Source organism: Ursus maritimus, unplaced genomic scaffold (genome assembly GCF_017311325.1).
Source record: "Ursus maritimus isolate PB19 unplaced genomic scaffold, ASM1731132v1 scaffold_32, whole genome shotgun sequence".
Classification (NCBI taxonomy): domain Eukaryota; kingdom Metazoa; phylum Chordata; class Mammalia; order Carnivora; family Ursidae; genus Ursus; species Ursus maritimus.
The window spans coordinates 19,423,814-19,443,796 of NW_024425786.1; the positions used below are offsets into that span (position 1 = coordinate 19,423,814).

Genomic DNA, 19,983 nt, shown 5'->3' on the forward strand with positions numbered 1-19,983 from the left:
CTGCTGTGTTCCCTCTCTTGCTGGCTGTCTCTCTCTGTCAAATAAATAAATAAAATCTTTAAAAATAATAATAAAAAAAATAAAAATCAAACAATGGTCTAGATTTTCCCTGTATTGAATTGAGCGGCTGTATTTAGTTCAGTCACATTGTTACACAATGTGTGCTTTTTATTCCTTTGGGGGAGGAAAATATATTTCTTGTGTAGTGAGTTCTTTTTAAATTGTAGTAGCCTTGATGTAGTGCTTATTTTTGTTTTTTTGTTTTTTTAAGGACCCAAGGTGGGGCACCTGGGTTGCTCAGTCAGTTAAGAGTCTGACTCTTGATTTCAGCCCAGGTCATATCTCGGGGTGAGATCATGTGAGACTGTGAGATTGAGCCCTTCATCGGACTCCGTACTCAGAGCACTCTGCTTGAGATTCTCTCCTCCTCCCTCTGCCCCTCCCCCCGCTTGCACACGCACAAATCTCTCTCTCTCTCTACAAATAAATCTTAAAAAAAATAAATAAATAAATAAAGGATCCAAGATGTCTTCTCTGCCATGTTTGTTATGTACAATGGTCTTTATCTTAATCCTTGCTCATCAGTCTAGTTCGGTTTTATTTGGAGCCCAGTTGACAAGAACCCTTATGACTGGTATAAAATATAGTTCGTTGTTGCATCTTTCTTTTTTTCATTGTTGCATCTTTAAAATGAACAGGCTTGCTTTTGATTTCACCCTTCATTAAAATGTTTTACCTTGAAGACTCTCAAGGGATGGGGTAGAGGTGGATACTGGAGAGCTCAGAAGGCTTTCAGCCGAAGACTGCAGTAGTTACTGGCTTAGTTCAGACTACCTTACTTCATAAACCAGTAAGGGATATAGACAGAAATGATCAAAATTTAGCAATACCTAAATCTACCCCTTACCAAAAAAGCAGGGTTGTTAGAAAGAATTAGGGAGTGGGGAGAGAGTGTGGTTGAGAGAAAAGATTTAGAAATATAGATATCCTTAAAGTGGCAAAATCCCAATGATTCTGAGAACTGTAGACGTCTCTAAAAATCACATATCCCATACACAAAATTTTGAAAGTCTTTGAAAATTGTAGAAAGTGGCCCTTTTGAAAATGAGCGTTGCTGTTTTGCTTCAAGGCGTTTCAAAATACAAACCAGACTTAAGGTGTAACTTGACATTTTATAGCAATTTGTCAGAATTGCCAGTTTCCTTACTATAAATAGATAAACCTAATAGATAAGTGACATGCTGACAAAGATTTTACTTTATTCTTTAATCCGTGAATGGACCACACGCCTAGAAAATTAAGAAAACTGGGGCGCCTGGGTGGCACAGTCGTTAACTGTCTACCTTCGGCTCAGGGCGTGATCCTGGTGCTCTGGGATCGAGTCTCACATCAGGCTCCTCCACTAGGAGCCTGCTTCTTCCTCTCCCACTCCCCCTGCTTGTGTTCCCTCTCTCGCTGGCTGTCTCTCTCTGTCAAATAAAATAAAATCTTTAAAAGAAAAGAAAAGAAAATTAAGAAAACCAAATTTTCCTGGGCCGTTTGGTACCTTTTCAGGCTTTGGTTTTGGCATTACTACTTCGGGGGTTATGGGCTCAAAACTGAATTTGGTGAGTCTTGAGAGTGAGTGGTGCCGTAGATGGAGAATGGAAGGAAGTGTTACAAAGTTCAGCGTGATAGCAGCCCCTCATATGCCAAAACCTCACTGTCTTCTGTTCCATAATTATACTTTGAGAGCAGAGACCCTTGGTGAGAGTGAATACTATGGTGCTGTTACTGAGGATTTGAAGTAGAGAGCTTAGTAGTCTTGGATGTTTTCATCACCACAGTCTACCTTAGCTTATTGACTATTCCTGTGTATAAGTTACGGGACATCAAAAACTGTGTCCTTTGCCTCTAAAATGTTCTTTCTTGGTCCTTGGAGGCAGACATATATATCAGAAATTACTGTTGGGGTGCCTGGGGAGAAGCCTGCTTCTCCCACTCCCACTCCCCCTGCTTGTGTTCCCTCTCTCACTGTGTCTCTCTCTGTCAAATAAATAAAATCTTAAAAAAAAGAAAAGAAAAAAGAAATTACTGTTGTTTTGTTTTGTTTTGTTTTAGTATGACCTTTTATATATATCCCAAGATTATCTAAATATAGGAAATTAGATACTTTGCCTTATCCCATATGTTATAAGGGATAATTTGGTGTGTCCATGGTTTTCATTTTTGGGGTGGTTTTGTTTTGTTTTTTTAAGATTTTTTATTTATTTGAGCACATGTGCATGGGAGGGAAAGGAGAGAGACTCTGAAGCAGACTCCATGCTGAGCACAGAGCCTGATGCAGGGCTTGATCCCACAGCCAGATCATGACCTGAGCCGAAACCAAGAGTCAGATACTTAACCAACCCAGCCACCCAGGCGCCCCCTCTTTTTTTGTTGTTTTTAAGATTTTGTTTATTCATTTATTTTAGAAACAGAGAGTGTGACTGAGGGGAGGGGCAGAGGGAGAAGGAGAGAATCTCAAGCAGACTCTGTTCTGAGCATGGAGTCTGATTTGGGGCTCAGTCTCACAACCCTGAGATCATGACCTGAGCCAAAATCAAGAGTTGACACTTAACCGACTGAGCCACCCAGGTGCCCTGTGCCCATGTTTTTAAAGAGCTGCTTACAAACCCATATGAGAAGATGGTAGCTGATCTGTAGTAATTCTGGGGAAGGTTGTAGTATCTGTCCTCATTAGCTGAGTGTGTTTGTGTTGGTTGATGGAAAGAAAAAAGAGAAATGAATTAAATTGGTAGTCCACTCTTCTCCATGGTAGATGTGCTTGGTTTGGAAAGAGTACTGGACATAGTTGAAAAAGGAAGGCATTTATATTCTTTGTCACCTTACTCCGTTTTCTCCCTGCTGAAGATAACAGGTATGTTTCCTGACATGCCTGCCTTGTTGTTTGCTTGCAGCCCGCTGCCTTGACACATTAATTCTGTGACCTTATAGTCTTTTTCAGATTAGTACTTGAAAGTTGGAAATAATGTAGAAATGTGTACCTTCTGCAGCAGGTCTAATCAGAGAGTTGTCTCCCAAAACCAGGCGAGAGCTAAAGGAAGCATAAATCCAGTGTGAAAGAAAAGTGAAAAGTCACAGTTGGATATAAACAAGGGGGAAGTGAAAGGCAAAATATAAAATAGAGGATTTCAGTGTGTACCCACTTGAGAGTGCTCACTGTGCTGGAGTGAAACCTGAGAGTTACTAAGAATAACTTCACATATCCAAGCAGTCAGGTCTGGTGTGTGGGAGAGAGAATAGAATCCTGATTCAGATGCTGTACTCCCTGTCCTGGGTACAGAGCAGCACTATGCACTTTGCCTATTCTTCGGTTAGTTTAGATTCATTGCTTACCTTCACTGGGAAGCTTTTGGAGTCCACAGAGAATTCTGGCAGCCCTTGGAAAGAGTATTTTTATTGGATTGGATTATAGCTTGAGAGTTGCCCAGCTCCCAGAAGAGTAGGACCTAATCCATTTCCCTTAAGTAAGTGATTTTTTTTTTTTAAGTTCGTTTTTCAGCTTTGTTTGTTGACTGGCAAGATACTTTTCGAGTAAAAGGACAGAGTGTAAGTTAAAAGTAAAGCTAATGTTGCCTTTTGTTGGCTTACCTTGCGAATGGCATTGGAGATCCTAGAATACACGTAACTTCTCAGTTAGGCTGCCTTTCTGCCTGATATTTGGGATGATAGTGTCTATTCTGCCTGGTCTCAGGACAGGCAGAGAACATCTGGCATAGCAGCCAAATTCCAGAAAGCCTGCTGCTTCAGTTTTGACTTATGGAAGACTATTCTCTTTGCAGATTTTTGTAGCTCAAGTAGCAGCCCTTCTTTCCAGCCCATCAAAAGCCACATAACCATTCCAACAGCCCATGTGATACCTTCTACTTTGGGGACCTCTCCTGCCAAGCCAAATTCTATACCTGCTGGACTCTCTTCCTCCAAACTCCCTTTGTCAGGGCTGGCTGAAAGTGTGGGGATGACAAGAAATGGAGACCTTGGTGCAATGAAACGTTCTCCAGGCCTGTCTAGAGATTTCATGTATCTTTGTGGTGCTGCTGGAGAAAATGGAATTGAGCAGTCCTGGTTTCCAGCAGTGGGCCATGAAAGAGAAGAAGAGGTGAGGAAGTTTGATATTCCCAGTATGGAGTCTACCCTTAATCAGTCGGCAATGATGGAGACACTTTATTCAGATCCCCACTACCAAGTCCACTTTCACAACCCAAGAGCTGACACAAACAAGGAGTTATACAAAGTGTTGCCTGAGACCAAGAAGGCACCGGGCAGTGGGGTGGTGTGTGAGCGGAATGGACCTCACCCTAATAGCAGTGGAGTGCTCCCTTTGGGACTCCAGCCTGCTCCTGGCTTCTCCAAGCCTCTACCCTCTCAGGTATGGCAGCCGAACCCTGACCCTTGGCACCCCCGTGAGCGATCTTGTGAGCTCAGCACTTGTCGGCAGCAGCTGGAGTTGATCCGTTTACAGATGGAACAAATGCAGGTAGAGGCCCTTCTTTCCTTGGATTTTGTGAGTTCTTAGAAGAGCTTAGAACTATATAGGTTTTGTCCTACAAGTTTTGACTCTAAAGAAAACATTTGTAAGAAAGATGGAAGATGTTTATAGATGGGAAATGAAGGCTTGTGAATGCCATTGAATATGTTGGTCGTCTAATTAAACACCAAAAGGTCCTCCAGAGTAGAGGGTTATAACAGAAGACCCCAAAAGTATGACATTAACACTGATTGTGTACTTCTGTACCAGTCACTAGGCTAGTTTCACATACAGAATCTTAATTTAATCCTTGTAGCACTTTGGTGAGGTAAATGTAGAAATTTACCAGGTTCTTAGAATAAGTAATCTGTCCAGGGTCACAAAGCTGGTAAGTAGCAGAGCTAGGGATTAAAAACCATCTCTGAACCCCTGTGTTTCTTCCATTATACCAATTTTGTGTTTAAAAAAGAAAAAGGCCTTGTGCTGCTTAAGAGTGGGAAGGAAAAAAGCAAGACATATTCTCCTTTCCTGGTTGGTGAGGACATCTTAGCTCCTTGTTTGCCTCTCTTGCCAGATAATGTAAGATAAGTGACCTTTTCTTAGAAACTAGAGCCTTTGTGAGCAGGGAGTATCCAGCTGGCAGAAGTCTCCCTGGCAGGTTCTTTCCAGTCATGCATCAGAGCTAAAATTATTTCATAAACACTGGGCTTTCTCAGGCTGAGCCAAAGTGAGCCTTGACTAGAGACCCAGCTGGGTATCGCTCAGGTGTTTTCAGGTGCCTGTGGGTCAAGATCAAGCTCCTCTGGGCCTCCTTGTCTTCCAGCTTCAGAATGGAGCCATCTGCCACCATCCTGCTGCTTTTGCTCCATCACTGCCCACATTAGAGCCAGCACAGTGGATCAGCATCTTAAACAGTAATGAACACCTTCTGAAGGAAAAGGAGCTCCTCATTGACAAGTAAGAGGTCAAGGGGTGCCCTAGGACCAGCCTCTGCTCTCCCAGCCCCCACTGAGGGCACCTAATGAGGTCTATCCAAGGGTAGCACATCCCTCTCTGTTTGGGTCCATACCTTGCCTCACACATGGTAGAGCTAGGTTAATAAGCAGCCTAGTCCTTTATCTGACTAATGGGATAGGCCGATTGTGTATCCTCTGCAGGGACTCTGGGAGTACCTAAAGCGGGCAGCCAGTTCTTTGTAGCTGATCTTTCCTCATTTCCCCCAAGTCAGCTTTCTTATTTGCTCTTCCTCCTTCAGCAAAACAGTACTGCCCAGACACAAGGCCTTTGCCTTACATAGTATGAATTGTACCCACTTAAGGAAAGTAGGGGCTCATGTTGGAAGTGGATTAGTGTCAGGACCCTGGATCTCATTCTATTGGCTTTTGCAGGCAGAGGAAACACATCTCTCAGCTGGAGCAGAAAGTACGGGAAAGTGAACTGCAAGTCCACAGTGCCCTTTTGGGCCGCCCTGCCCCCTTTGGGGATGTCTGCTTGCTGAGGCTGCAGGTAAGGATTGGCGTCCAGTTTCTTTCTTCCTTTTGCTTGGTACTTCTAGGTACCCAGGAGATAGGAAAGGGATCAAGTGATATAAGGTGTCCTTGCCTTTAAAGGGTAGGCATCCCTTGTTCTTCCTTTGTGGGGGCAGAAAAGGTTGGAGGGTAGAATCAGGTATGCCTTGGTGTCAGGACGTACTTGAGAGAAAATGAAGGCAGAGCAAGGTACATCGTAAGATTCTAGAGTTGGGTGATGTTCTGAGAAGTCTTAATCTATCAGCCTTAGCCAAATGGAGGGAGGCAAAGGTAATGGGATTTAGAGCCATTCTCATTTTTTTATTTTTCCATGTCTAGGAGCAACTAAAGGAAATGATGTTTTCACTGAGGGTGGTAGCTCCTAAAAAAGCCTGCTTTGTTGACGTCTTCTGCAGTGTGGGCTTTTTAGCGATGGGTATTAAGACAGATTATGGTACTGGCTTTGCCACCTAGGGGGCCTGTTAATACAGTGTTCTGTCTTATAGAATCAGAATGTTAGAGTGAGAAAGACCCTTCCATAAAATCTAGTTCAGTCCTCTAATGCACTGGTGAAAAACTTGAGGCCCAAGAACGTGGAAGAACTTTTGTCTAAGATCATATAGAGAATGAGTAGAGGAGAAAATTGAGTGTGCTTCAGAATCGTGTGGAGGGCTTGCTAAAAGAGATTATTGAGCCCCATCCCCAGAGTCTCCGATTCAATGGGCTGGGAGTTGGGCTCAAGAATCTTTATTTCTGACAAATCCCCAGGTGATGCTGAAGATGTTAGTCCTAGGACCACACTGAGAAGCACTGCTTGAAGAAATTCTTAGAGAAAGATGATATTTGACCACAAAGTAGACCGAGGTTAAGTAAAGTACATGGGGCTGTAAGGGTGAGGAACGGTTACGTATCGAGAATCTTTATGCAGGAATTGCAGCGAGAGAACACGTTCTTACGTGCGCAGTTTGCACAGAAGACAGAAGCCCTGAGCAAAGAAAAGATTGAGCTTGAAAAGAAACTCTCTGCTTCAGAAGTTGAAATCCAGCTCATCAGAGAATCACTCAAAGTGGCGTTGCAGAAGCATTCAGAGGAGGGGAAGAAACAGGAAGAAAGGGTGAGCTAAGGAATTGGTAGCTTTCTAATTCACAAAGGAGTTGGCAGTCAGCCTTCTCCTGCCAAATCCTAAGCTGTTCCTTGGAACTAGGAGGAACCAGTTGGGTAAGATGCTACATTGACTTTTCATGCAGGACTGGCCTGCTAGAAATGGCACCCCTCCTTTTTGCTTCAGCTCCACAAAACTGCCACAAAGTCCCTCACTGCCCCAAGTTGTGATGAGCCTTCAACTGACCTGGGTAGAAAACCAGCCTGGGCAGTCATACCGGATGGTACTGTTGCGAGATGTTTAAACATCTGTGGTAAATTTACGTCATTTAGCCTGGTTTTTCCTTATTCTACCTAAAAAGTAGAAAAGAATTCCGTGTGTACAGCCAGTTAGGGAATTTTTACATTTTTGCCAGTGCTCTTAGAATGGCCTTAGGGTAAGATTGGTCATCATAGAAGGAGCTGATTTAAAACCTTTTGCTTCGGTTTCACAGCTTGCTCTAATGCAAATGTTCTTGGGGAACCAGTTTAGTAATGTTTAGTTCTGGACTGCTTGCATCAAAATCAACCAGAGGAGTGCTTCTTAAACTTTAATATGCTTAAGAATCACTGGGTCATCTTGCTGAAAATGCAGATCCAGGGGCACCTGGCTGGCTTGTTGGTGGAGCGTGTGATTCTTGATCTCGGGGTTGTGAGTTTGAGCCCCACGTTGGCTGTAGAGATTACTTAAAAATAAAATCTTTTCTTATTCTCTTAAAATGCAGATCTAGATTTAGTATTACTAGAGTGGGGTGTGCTTGAGATCCTGCATTTTTAAAAAGCTCCCAGGTGATGCTGGTGCCACTGGTATAGCAAGGACTTAGAGGCTTGTTGAAAAAGAAACCTTTAGTCAGAATACGTGTATCTAAGTTAATCAAATACCAGTATGTTTATAATAAAACTTAGTAGCTCTGTACCCAACCCCACTCCACAAAGATTTCCATTCTTAACTCTTTTTCTCCTGACATGTACCTCTTTATTTCTGAGTAGTAGTCTTGAGGTTTTTGCTGTTTTGGTTCATGGGTGCAACTTCTCTCTCTGATGATATTGATCATATCTTTTGGGATGTCTACATCTGCTTATAGTGTTGTTTCTTATTTTTTCAGAACGTTTTATATTGTTTTGGTGTCTTTCATGATCCTTGAATGAATGGGCACTCATGTTTAATAATGAAGTATTTAAAAGCCGGATAGAAGCTCTGGGTTCATGGTAATTTCCTGGTGGACTGCATTATAGGATAATCAGATTTAGACTGCCTTCTCACTTGGGGACACTCAAATATTAGTATCTGAATGTCTTATCTCACTCTCTCCAGAAAAGCATCAATCTTCAGCCTGCTGCCTAGTTGGGAGGCTAAGGACAAGAATGCTTTTGGCCTTTAGGATCTCAATACTGAGAAGGAGATTAGGCTTAGAGTCCCACAGTTCTGTACATAGATTTTTACTTACACTTACTTTCAACCCAGTGCTGCACTCTCTCTACTGACTGATATCCCTGCATTTGGAATCTCCCTCATCTGATTTCTTTAGAGAATAAATCTCCTCCAGTCTCCTATTGGGGAAATCTAGAGTAAAAATGGTATCCAGCTAACCTCTATGTAGACTTCCAATGAGTGCCCTGTTTTCAGATCTATGTCTGATACCTGCCTCCGACATACCTGGTGCTCTGAGTACAGAGGCGCTTGTGGGGTATGAAGGGCACATTGTTTTCCAAGTTGTCTGTAACTCCCATTGCAGGTTATAACTCTTCTCTGAGTAATTTATCTCCCATCTACTTTCATCTTCTGTAAACACATTGAAATCTCTCATACACTTTTGTCTCTTCCTCTATTAACTTTTTAAAGTTAGTACTTTGTTTCCTTTCTGTCATTTTAGAGGTGTTTTCGAAGGGAGAAGAAAGAAACGTCTGTGGGTAATCCACCATTTTTTTTTTTAATTCAAAGATTTCCCCAGCAGGAGACTGGAGATTTTTTCTCTGGAGAAATCAGATGAGGAGGATTCCAGACTCAGGGATATCAGCATTTTCAGTAAGCTTCCCAGCTGAGTCTGAGACATATTAAAATGTAAGAATCACTGGTTTAGAGCTTAAAAGGGTACAGGTTATACCTGAAGTAAATCCTTTGGCTGATTTTCAGGTATCCATTCTTAGTACTTTCTTATCTTTGGATTAAATTAGGTCTGTGTTTCCTTTTGACTTCAGTAGATCTGCCTTTTTCTCTGCTTTCTCTTGCTCCTTCAGCATCCTTTTTTCATAAGCCAAAGAAAAAACCATAATAGTGAAGAAAAAGTCTCCGTTCAGCAAATCTTGGTTGGTGCCCACTCTGTGCCAAGCATCATACTTGGCACATCATATTGGGGCTATGATAATGAGCAAAATGGACACAGCTCCTTCTCTCAAGAAGTTAGAGTCTCATTAACCCTTCCACATGATTGCTTAGCTATAAATCATGTGTGGTGTTTAGGGAAGAATGCATTACCTATCTCACCAGGACAGACCAGACCACTAAGAATAACAAAGACACTCCTGTTATTTGGGAAATTCTAAGAGTTTTGAAGTTTTCTCCCGGGCCAGGAACCCAGGACAAAAACCAGACAAATTCTTTTTTAACAGGCACACCTTGTTTTATTATGCTTCACTTTATTGTGTTTCTCAGATACTGTAGTTTTTACAGATTGAAGGCGTGTGGCAACCCTGCCTCGAACAAATCTGTTGGTGCCATTTTCCCAACAGCATTTGCTCACTTCATGTCTCTGTGTCATATTTTGGTAATTTTTGCAATATTTCAAACTTTTGCATTATTATTATTATTATGTCTGTTATAGTGATCTGTGATCAGTGATTAAGACTTATTGAAAGCTCAGATGATGATTAGTATGTTTTAGCAATAAAGTTTTTTTTTTTTTCAAATTTATTTATTTATTTTAGAGAGTGAGAGTCGGGGGGAGAGGGAGAGAGACTCTTAAGCCAGACTGCATGCTGACTAGGGAGCCCAATGCGGGGCTCGATCTCGGGGCCCTGAGATCATAACCTGAGCCGAAACTAAGAGTTGGATGCTTAACCAACTGTGCCACGTAGGCACCCCAGCAATAAAATATTTTTAAATTAAGACATGTACATTGTTTTTTAGATATAATGCTATCGCACACTTCATAGACTACAGTATAGTGTAAACATAACTTTTACATACACTGGGAAACCAAAAAATTCATTTGACCTGCTTTATTGTGATATTCGCTTTATTGCAGTGGTCTGGAACCAATGCTGCAGTGTCGCCCAGGTATGCCTGTATATAGAAGTGCTACCAGTTTTTTAAAACTGCCCAAGGAGCCCTTCTTCCCTACCCTTGATTGGAAAGTTCAGGTGTGTTAACTCTGCAGTGTGCCCTAATTTTGAATGACAAAATTTGATCACCTCCCTGCCTTCATTGCAGTGGAACAACATTTACAGCCCTAAGGGCAGAGACAGTGGTCACTTCAGAAAAACCGTGATGTTCAGGGTCCTAGAAGAGTCAGTGGAGACAGATTCTTGACGCTTCTTTCCCTAGGTAAAGGGTCGTGATAAGCATATCAATAATTTGAAAAAGAAATGTCAGAAGGAATCAGAACAGAACCGGGAGAAGCAGCAGCGTATTGAGACCTTGGAGCGCTACCTGGCTGACCTGCCCACCCTGGAAGACCATCAGAAGCAGAGCCAGCAGGTAGCAGCAATGTCTGGGCATACCTGGGGCAAGCGGGGAGTAGCCAAGCAGGGGCACTTTCTCAGCCTCTGCTGTACGCAGTCACACTATGGTTTCCTGAAAGGAAAAACCCAAAGGAGTCATGTCCAGACTCACGTCTGTCAAATTTGCAACTGGACTGCAGAGTTTTTGAGATACCCAGTGTTCTTTGGCTTGTTGACCTAAGCATGGGATCCTGTCTCTTAGCTTAAGGATTCCGAGTTGAAGAGTACAGAGCTGCAGGAGAGAGTGACAGAGCTGGAGAGTTTGCTGGAGGAGACCCAGGCAGCCTGCAGAGAGAAGGAGGTTCAACTGGAAAGCCTGAGACAGAAAGGAGCAGAATTCTCCATTAGACACAGGTAAATACCCCAGTATGGTAGAGGAAAGGAGTAGAAAGCTAAGTCTGTCCCACTCACTACCTGTGTGACTTTGGGCAAATCACTTTCCTTTTCTGAGGTTCGTTTCTTTAGAATATGAGTAATAGGAAAGCTGCTTATGGGTAAGGAATAGGTCTTTGAGATGGAGAGTGGAGGGTATAGTGGTGCAGTGGGGGCTTGTTATTGTATCCTTTGGAAGGTCCAACCCAGTGCCTGACATGATAGTTACTGGATAATAATTGAGTATGTATGTGTTGAATGAAGGGAGCCACTTTATAAACTGGGAAATTAGTTATCTGTATATTTGTAAAAGCAGATCCTGGTGTTAAGGACTGGAGAGGGGATTATCTACATTTTGAACCTTGTAAGCTAAAGGCTACCAGGAACATCTGTTTCTCTTCAGCCCTAGGGATTGTTCTCGATGGTCATGACAGGTTCTAAGAACAAAACAAGATGCTATAATGTACTCTCAGGGTGTCTTGAGAGCCTCTTCCATATTAATTGCAGTTTCTGAAAATGTGATGTCTGTGTTTCAACAGCCTCTTGAACCAAATCCAGTTTCTAATGGGATGGATTAGATTTCTCATCCCATATTCAACCACAGTGACCTTGTTGTTTATCTCAGCAGATGAAGCATGATGAAAGTGATTGTGGGGATCCATTGGAGGAGACCACTGGTTGGAGTCAGAAGAGCGATTGGGGTCAAAGTTGACTCTGCGCCAGACTTTGTGTGCCAAGAAAAAAGATTTTTTTTGTATTTTCCAAAATTTCTGCAGTATACATATATGACTTTTATAATCTAAATACATGCGATGTTTATTTTTAAATATCAAAACAAATATAAAAGAGCTTTGGGCAGTTAGAGAATTGATGGCACATTAGATAGATGCTAGCCTCTAGGGAAGGGAACTAACTTACACGAGGCAGCTTGTGTATGGCACACACTGTGTTACAACAGACCTAACATTATCCCCAGCTACGGCTTGGAAGCACCTGAGTGTCTTGCCCCAAAATATAAAGTAAATAATAGAATCAGGAGTCAAAGCCACATCTGTCTGACTTCAAAATTCTTGAAGAGGCCACTGTTTTTCAGCCTGCAAGATAAGCAGTGTGTGGAGGAGGCCAGTGGAGAAGGTTCAGCCCAACAGGGAGAAGGTCCAAAAGCGGAAATGGAGTCCTGGCAGAAAGAATGTGATTCCCTCCGAAAGGTGACTGAGAGTGTCCAGGCTGTAATAGGGGGCAGGCTAAGAGGAAAGAAGATTGTGTACTAGGAAGGAACCATGAATTTCTGGCCCTAGGCCACCTAAGCTCTATTACCCAGAGCTTTCCTCCCTTTTCTGACAAGTCACCCTGCATAATGTTTGCATTTTAGGTATTTATCCTTCTGACAGGCAAGCAGAGTTAGGGGAGGGTGTGCTTCTGAACATCCAAACTAGGTGCTCCAAAATGGTGCACTGAAGCTTGGTGCATTTTGTTCATGGCTTAGGCCCCATACAGACCTCTTCCACTGGCCAGAGTTCTAACCAGTGAGGTGGCCCTAATTCAGAGAAGAAAGTCTCCAAACCTGTGGGTGAGACTGATGGCAGGTCAGCCAGAAAGAAGACCCAGAAATGGTTCAGAGAATACCTGGGGTCTCAAAGGACAAGAAACTGGGCCTGCTCAGGTTCTCTTCTCAGTGTGACCAAAGCTATAAATAATAGCATCCATCACAGCCCTGCTTAGGATAGACTTCATTAAACTGAATTTTTAGTCATGTCCTTTACTAAAGAACCAAAATGTATACTGGTTATATATAAAGTTTATTCCACTGGCCCACAGTTATCAGGGTGGGTTCCCCCTTCCCCCCAGTAGTGGTCATAGGTCCACACTACATTCCTATTTCAACCTCTTCATGAGCAGAACACAGAAGTGTGAAGCTAGCTAGGATAGGGAGTCTGGATTATATTTCTGTAAATAGAGCTAAATTGTCTTCACCCTGGTTTCACTGTTGATTGGCTGTAGCCTGCCTTAATAACTTTGCCTTTCAGATTGTGGAGAAGCAACAGCAGAAGATGGATCAGCTGCGTTTACAAGTACAGGTGAGCTGGTGTCCTTGTGGTACAGTAGGCAGGACTTGATGGAATCTATAGAATTCAGCCAAATCTTTATTCTGTGTCACACAGTTTGTTCAGTGTTGGGAGTATAGCAAGAATGAGACCCAATCAATGCTTTTAGCCTACAGTCTTATTGGGAAGGGGTTTCAGCACAGTACTGTGTGAAAGCAATGTCTATGTTACTTTGGGGAAGCATAGAAGAGTCAGAGCAGGGGAGGTTAAGGAAGGGTTTCTGGAGATCATGAGCCTGGAAGGAGGAGGAAGAGTAGCCAGGGAAAGAAGAAGAGCTGGATAGGTTGGTTTTGGAATTCCAGATAGAAGGAATAACACTGGTGGGAACATGGAGGCATGAAACAGCAGAGTTTGCACACAGAGCTGCAAGCAGTTTGATATTGTCGAAGTAAGGTGGTGAAAAGAAACTGGGCTATGGGAGGGCTTCATCTTTCCAACTAAATTTGCTTTTATTCCTTTAGTAGGTGATGGGAATCTACTATAAAGATTTATTTATTTCAGAGAGAGCACTTGCCAGCAGAGGGAGGTGCAGAGGGAGAGGGGAGAGAAAGAATCTCAAACAGATTCCCCACTGACTGTTGAGCCTGATGCTGGTCTCAATCCCAGGACCCTGAGATCATGACCTGAGCTGAAATCAAGAGCTAGATGCTTAACTGACTGAGCCACCCAAGTGCCTCATGGGAATTTCCTATAGAATTTAATTTAGGTGTGATGTAGTTGGGTTTGCAACTCAGGCTTGAGTTGGAAAGAAGAGTGACATTTGGGGAGAGGCAAGGCTGGAGGCTGGTAGACTATTACAGAAATCCTGGTGAGAGATGATGAAGGAACGTGGCATAAGGCAGCATAGCAAGGAGGAGATGTGAGTGAACAGATTTAAGTGAATTTTAGGTAAAATTGAGAGGAATCAGTGATTGACAAGATGTAGGGAGTTAATAAGGAAAAATTACAGATGACTCCTGGTTTCTATTTTGGGCCAGAGTGTGGGGTGGGGGGGGTGTCCTTAATTATGTTCTCCAAGAAATCCTAAGCAAAGCAGGTTTACTCAGGTTCTCTTTGGACTCCAAAAGAGGTTTTCACACCAAAACATGTGAAATGCACTCACTCTGAGAACAGCTCAAAGCTGCAGTTCTGCCTTTGCCATCATGTGGGTCAGGCTGTGTCTGTCTACTTCCCCTATTTCAAGTCCTGTTAACGGTAGTCAAGCCTTGTGAGTGTTTATACCCATTTAAAATCCCAGATTCTTGGTAGAGTTTTTAATGGATCTCAGATACATTTTCTGGAACCCACAGGTTCCAAAGGTTGAAAAAGCCCAACATTTAAGTGGTACATTTACCCATGATGAAACTCCTCAGGCAAATTAAAGTATCAGGTGAATTTGCTGGAATCAGGTAGATTCAGAATGGTCGCCTAGAGTATTTCATGGTGACGAGGTGTTCTCCTTTGGCAGTTACATTTTTTTATTAATACAAAATGGAAAATTCAGAAAATTTTTGAATACTTGATTTAAATAAGTTTCAAGACTGGGGGAGGGGATTGGAATGAATAGAATGAGAGGCAAAAAAAATAGCAAACATAAATACCTCCCTCTCCCTGACCCTGACCCTCCCTACACACACACTCTCTTCCTCCCTCCCTCCCTTCTAACTAGATTAGGTGCCTGTGGGAGCTCTCTCCTACTCTTTATCTCTGTCAGAAGCATTTAATATACAGTATTCTCAAGGGCTTTGGCTGTGAGCTCCTCAAAGACAGGTATTGTTTGGTATTGTCAGTATCCTCAGTGCGTGTTACAGTAAGTGCTCAATAAATACTGAACTCAACTGAATGGACATTCCCTACCCTCAGGAAAGTTATGGAGGGGGAATCATGTGCACAGCCAACAAATGTACTCATGAACCATGACAGAGGTATGAGTAGCAGGGCGAGAATATGATTAATAGGATCTGATCTGCAGATTGAGGAAGGCTCAGGTGGGCCTTGAAGGTTTCCTGGGTGACAGAGCGGAAGAGTAGCCTGGGCAAAGGGGAAGGAGAGAGCGCAACAGCATTGGAGCTGGAGCCTTTGGGAATGAAGGCTGCTCAGTCATTTGGTGTGACCGGAGTGGACCCTGTGTGGAAGGTAAAAAGAGATATGGCTGGAAAAGTAGGTAAGGGCCAAACTGGCCTGGAATGCCCTCCTGAGAAGCTGGCCTCTATTGGGTACATGGTCATCGACTTACAGGAGGTTTTCAAAGGGAAGTAGCGGATCAGGGCTGTTCTGAGGTAATCTCTTAGCAGTGTGTGGGTGGGGTGGGGCTTTACTGTAGTCCGGGCCAGAGGTGATATGGTCTGAACCAGATTTGTGACTCCTCATGTGTAATCCCACCATTCAGAGCCTAGAGCAAGAAGTGGCTCAGGAAGAAGGAACAAGCCAGGCCCTGAAAGAGGAGGCCCAGCGGAGGGAGACAGCCCTACAGCAGCTGCGCACAGCCGTGAAAGAGGCGAGTAGCATCAGCTGGCTTCTCAGTACTGCCTCCACAAACCTGACTGCTCTGTGAACCCGTCCCATCCCTACTCCCACAGAGCCCTCCTGTCGGAGAGGTCCCTGCTGAGCTTTTTTGGCAGAAGAATGGGAAGGGACATCACACCATCCTCTATATTAAAGGTCCTAAGCCCATCTCAGAGTGGCCATAATTACCCAGGAATGCTTTTGGGATGTGAGAAGTCTCTCTGTCTTTCTGTAGCCACAGGTTTGTGGGGCTGGGGAGGAAGGGTTCAAGAAGGCTGAGAGCTTGGTGGTCCTCATGGAATAAACAGAGCTGTCAGCAAGGGGTGACCAAGTTCAGTGACCTAGGAAGAAGTCTCTCAGAGCTGGGATTTGTCAGATGGCCCAGTGTGGGTGAAGGCCTGGGACTGGAAAAGGAACTGTATTCAGTGTCTTTAAATCGGAATAGAGGTAGGGCGGGGAGAATGGGTTAAGCTGTTCAGGGAGGGGGAGGGAAGGAGACACAGACAGACATGAGTAGCTGGTCTTCGTAGAGAAGCCTGACTCCACTGAGATGAGGGTGTGAAAAGGCAGGCAGGACACATTCTAGCACTGTGTTCTCCAGGTTCCTAGTTTCTCCAGCCCCCCACCCGGTGGCCAGCCGCTAGCTGTATTGTTGTCTTTCTTGCCCCCTTTATTCCTCTGACACGCTCTGATCAGGCTGGCGGTTGGCCACTTTTGTCAGGGTGGCAGGGAGAGATTGAAACCAGTGTCTCCTCAGATTTCACAGTTCACGTTAAGCCTTCTCTAATAGCCTGGTTAACAGAGTTGGCTGAGGGACTGGCTTCAGATAGAGTTCCGAGGGGCGAGAGTATCTTCTCTGGTTCCTGAACAGAAACCCGGAGGCTGATGACTCAGTCTGTTGGGGAGTGGTTTCCTCTCCAGTGCTGGAACCCTACAGGCGCAACCTACCTGCAGGAGAATTGGTAGGGTTTAGGAGGGGGGATACCACCTGTGACTCCTATATATCTACACACAGATACAGATATTCTGCCCTTCCCTTGGCCTGGGTTAATGTGTCTGCCTGTCTATATGCTCAGCTTTCAGTGCAGAACCAGGACCTGATTGAGAAGAATCTGACACTCCAGGAACACCTGCGCTGGGCCCAGCCAGGGTCCCTGTCTTCACCAGACACAGCCCACCTGGCATTTGAGCTGCACCAGGAGTTGGCCAATTGTCTTCAAGATCTGCAGGCTGTCTGTAGCATTGTGACCCAGAGGGCCCAGGGCCATGACCCCAATCTCTCTCTGCTCCTGGGCATTCACTGTGAGTCCTCAGGCCAGTCTGGGACCCAGGAGAGAGTGACTTTCACTCTCTTATCACCCTCACCCAACTTTCCCATCCGTATGGTAATGTGTGAATAAGGCTTTGTAGGTCTGGTCACTGCCCCCTGGGAGTTTATGTGTTTAGCAAAGTAGACAGTAAATCTGTTTTGGAAACAAGCATCCCTTAATGGGTACCTGAATGCAGGACAACCAGAAGATTGCCCTGAGGCAGCAAGTTTTCAGCCCACTATCCCCATCTGCTTTTCTAAAAGCATGTTGTGTCCTGGGATACCTGGGTAGCTCAGGCGATTAAGCATCTGGCTCTTGATTTCGGCTCAGGTCTTGATCTCAGGGTGGTGAGTTCAAACTCTGCATTGGGCTCCATGCTGGGCATAGAGCCTACCTAAAACAAACAAAATGACGTGCCGTGTCCCCAGATCATGGGCCTCAAAGAACTACTTATCTATATTGCCCCCTCCACATGAAAGCATCTCCTAAGTGACTCACTAACATTCTCTCGAAATGCTCTCCTACTCAGCTGCACAGCACCCGGGGACTCAGCTGGATTTGCAGAAGCCGGATGTGATCAAGAGGAAACTAGAAGAGGTTCAACAGCTGCGCCGTGACATCGAGGACTTAAGGACCACCATGTCAGACCGATATGCCCAGGATATGGGAGAAAACTGTGTCACACAGTGAGGAATGCTGGGGGTGGCACACGCTCTGTTCCCCCAGGGAAGATCTGGTCTGCTGAGCACCCAGTCTGGCAGGTCCTGCCCTGACAATCTCTTGCCTCCTGTCTGCTGCCATTCCCAGAGAGAAGGGGTAGAGGGGCTTAAGAACCTCCACCGGGGGCCAAGGGCTGATGAAGGAGCTGTGCCTGCCCTGCCCCACACTGGCTTTGCCTTGTTGGATTGCATTTGTCCTGTCATCCTGATTTACCCTTTGAGGGTGAGTTACTAATTAACTTTTGCAGGTTGACTGGTAAGTCCTACAGACTGTTCCAGCCCCAGGCTGATGGCAGAGGTAAACAGGCTGCTCAGTTCCCTTTTCCATCCTCTGGGACGGATTCACATTCATTCCCACTCCATACCTTGGTCCTGCTAATGCCCAGAGTTCAAGTAGAAGGGCATGGAAAGGCTGGGTAACAGTCACAGTGGCCATGTGAGAATTCTCAGGCCAGTAGGCCAGTCTGCCTGGGATCTGAGCTGGCTTTTCTTGGGTATTCTTAGGCCTGGTCCCACTGCTGCTTCCTCAGGGCTCTTGTTCTCACAGACGCCTCAGGGTGATCTGTTTATTAGCAAAGTACCCACTAGAATTGGCCTAAAGATTATATCCAGGCTGCCTTCATCTGTGCTGTCATGCCATTTTACAGGATGCCCCACTCTCCAGCTGCCCTGTCCCTTGGGGCCCTGGTCATGTGGTTAGCACAGCTCCCTTCCCTTTTGTTCTCAGGCCAGTCAAGTAGCCCCCTTGCAAACTCTTCTTTATGGTTCTGGATTTGGGCAGGATTTTCCCGTAGAATACCACAGGGCAACTATCAAGCTGCTCACCTCCTCCTCCTGGGGCTAAGGGCTGGTGTCCAGCCCTGATTTGTGCCTCTCTTTTGTTTGGGGGCAGGGTCCTTTCCCTTTCTTGCTCTGGGGCTTCTTGAGAGTTCAGAGTACCCAGTATAGTTTGGTTCTAAGGTATAGCTTTCCTTATTTGCTGGGTTTTGTTTGGGGCCTTTAGACCCTACGCTTTCTGGTTTGTCCTGCCTCACTTAGGGAGCATCTCACAACACAGTTGTTTGTATCTGGTTATTGGGCTGACCCCAGGCCTCCACTAGATCTGGAGCCAGGCCAAGCCAGGGCCTTGTAAGGGTGTGGAGGGAGGAGCACAGAGCAGTTCAGGAGCCAGCCACTATGAGTTTGTTGGTAAGCTTTGAGCCATCAGAGAAGCGTCCTGAACCTCCCTCTTGGGTCTGAATGAGACTTCTTAAGTGTTTTTACAATTTTGTGAATTATTTATGGAGTGATGTATCCCTTCCATTCAGAACAGCCCCACCCAGCCATCCCCTCAGCCTCTGGGCTCCTTCCTGCCTCCTAAAAGCAGAGCTGCCTGGCTGGTCTCCACCCTGTGCTGGGAGCCCAGCCACCATGCTCACGGGTATTTTTCCTCAGAGTTTATAAACAGTTATTTATATGAATCCTTGTTATGTCAACTGGTTTGTATTGCCTATTTTGATTACAAAATAAAATATTTAACAAACTCCTCAGTTTTCCATCACCATCATCACCATCCCTTACTCCACCCCTCATTTTGGCTTATTGGAGCCAAAGCCCGGGTGTTTAGCCAAGTTCCCCAGATGGCAGCAAGGAGGGACCTTTGGCAGGTCCAGCCTCACGTCTGTATTTCTACCACTTCTGCTCCTCTGTTCTCTGTGGGGACAAATAAGATCTCTTCCTGCACCACTTTCTATTGGGTGAAGCCGCCCTGAGTCATTGAGCAGGTCTGTCATTGGAGAGAGTTTCAGTAATCCTCTGAGAGGAAGTCAGCTGCCTCTAGGTGGCTGTGAGGAAGTGGCTGCTCTGGAGCCGGGCAGGCCACTGTTTGCCTTGGGGAGCTGGGCTTATCTTCCTGGGCTGCTATTCGACCCCTGGACCTGGGGAGGACTCGTGAGGGGAGTCATGTCCAACCCCAGACAGCCAAGCCTCCAGATTTGGGCTGGTTGCTGGAGTCTGTTCCCTCTGAACCCCTAGATTTTTTCTGGGAGCAGGAGCAGCGTCAGAATGCCATCAGGGGTTGAGGTTGAGCCAGGGCCACCCTAGGACCATCTGTAGATCTTTAACAAGGGTGGGTGA

At 44.9% G+C, this 19,983-nt stretch overlaps 1 protein-coding gene across 7 annotated transcripts in view; it reads left to right on the plus strand.

Annotated features, from left to right (window-relative positions):
• The window catches only part of CEP85 (centrosomal protein 85), a 32,251-nt gene extending 12,858 nt beyond the window's left edge, over nucleotides 1-19,393 (plus strand). For 2 of the 7 annotated variants that reach the window (XM_040619041.1, XM_008694564.2), the window contains exons 4-14: nucleotides 3,825-4,519; nucleotides 5,334-5,467; nucleotides 5,899-6,016; nucleotides 6,947-7,132; nucleotides 10,703-10,855; nucleotides 11,081-11,232; nucleotides 12,344-12,458; nucleotides 13,278-13,328; nucleotides 15,724-15,831; nucleotides 16,916-17,141; nucleotides 17,679-19,393. In XM_040619041.1, coding sequence (XP_040474975.1) covers nucleotides 3,825-4,519; nucleotides 5,334-5,467; nucleotides 5,899-6,016; nucleotides 6,947-7,132; nucleotides 10,703-10,855; nucleotides 11,081-11,232; nucleotides 12,344-12,458; nucleotides 13,278-13,328; nucleotides 15,724-15,831; nucleotides 16,916-17,141; nucleotides 17,679-17,839 — 2,099 coding nt within the window. In that variant the 3' untranslated portion in view covers nucleotides 17,840-19,393. Of the gene's footprint in view, nucleotides 1-3,824; nucleotides 4,520-5,333; nucleotides 5,468-5,898; nucleotides 6,017-6,946; nucleotides 7,133-10,702; nucleotides 10,856-11,080; nucleotides 11,233-11,875; nucleotides 12,263-12,343; nucleotides 12,459-13,277; nucleotides 13,329-15,306; nucleotides 15,471-15,723; nucleotides 15,832-16,915; nucleotides 17,142-17,678 lie in introns of those variants that run through there. The other 5 variants (XM_040619042.1, XM_040619043.1, XR_569522.2 and 2 more) reach the window with 5 other exon arrangements.
• The last annotated feature ends 590 nt before the right edge of the window (nucleotides 19,394-19,983 follow it).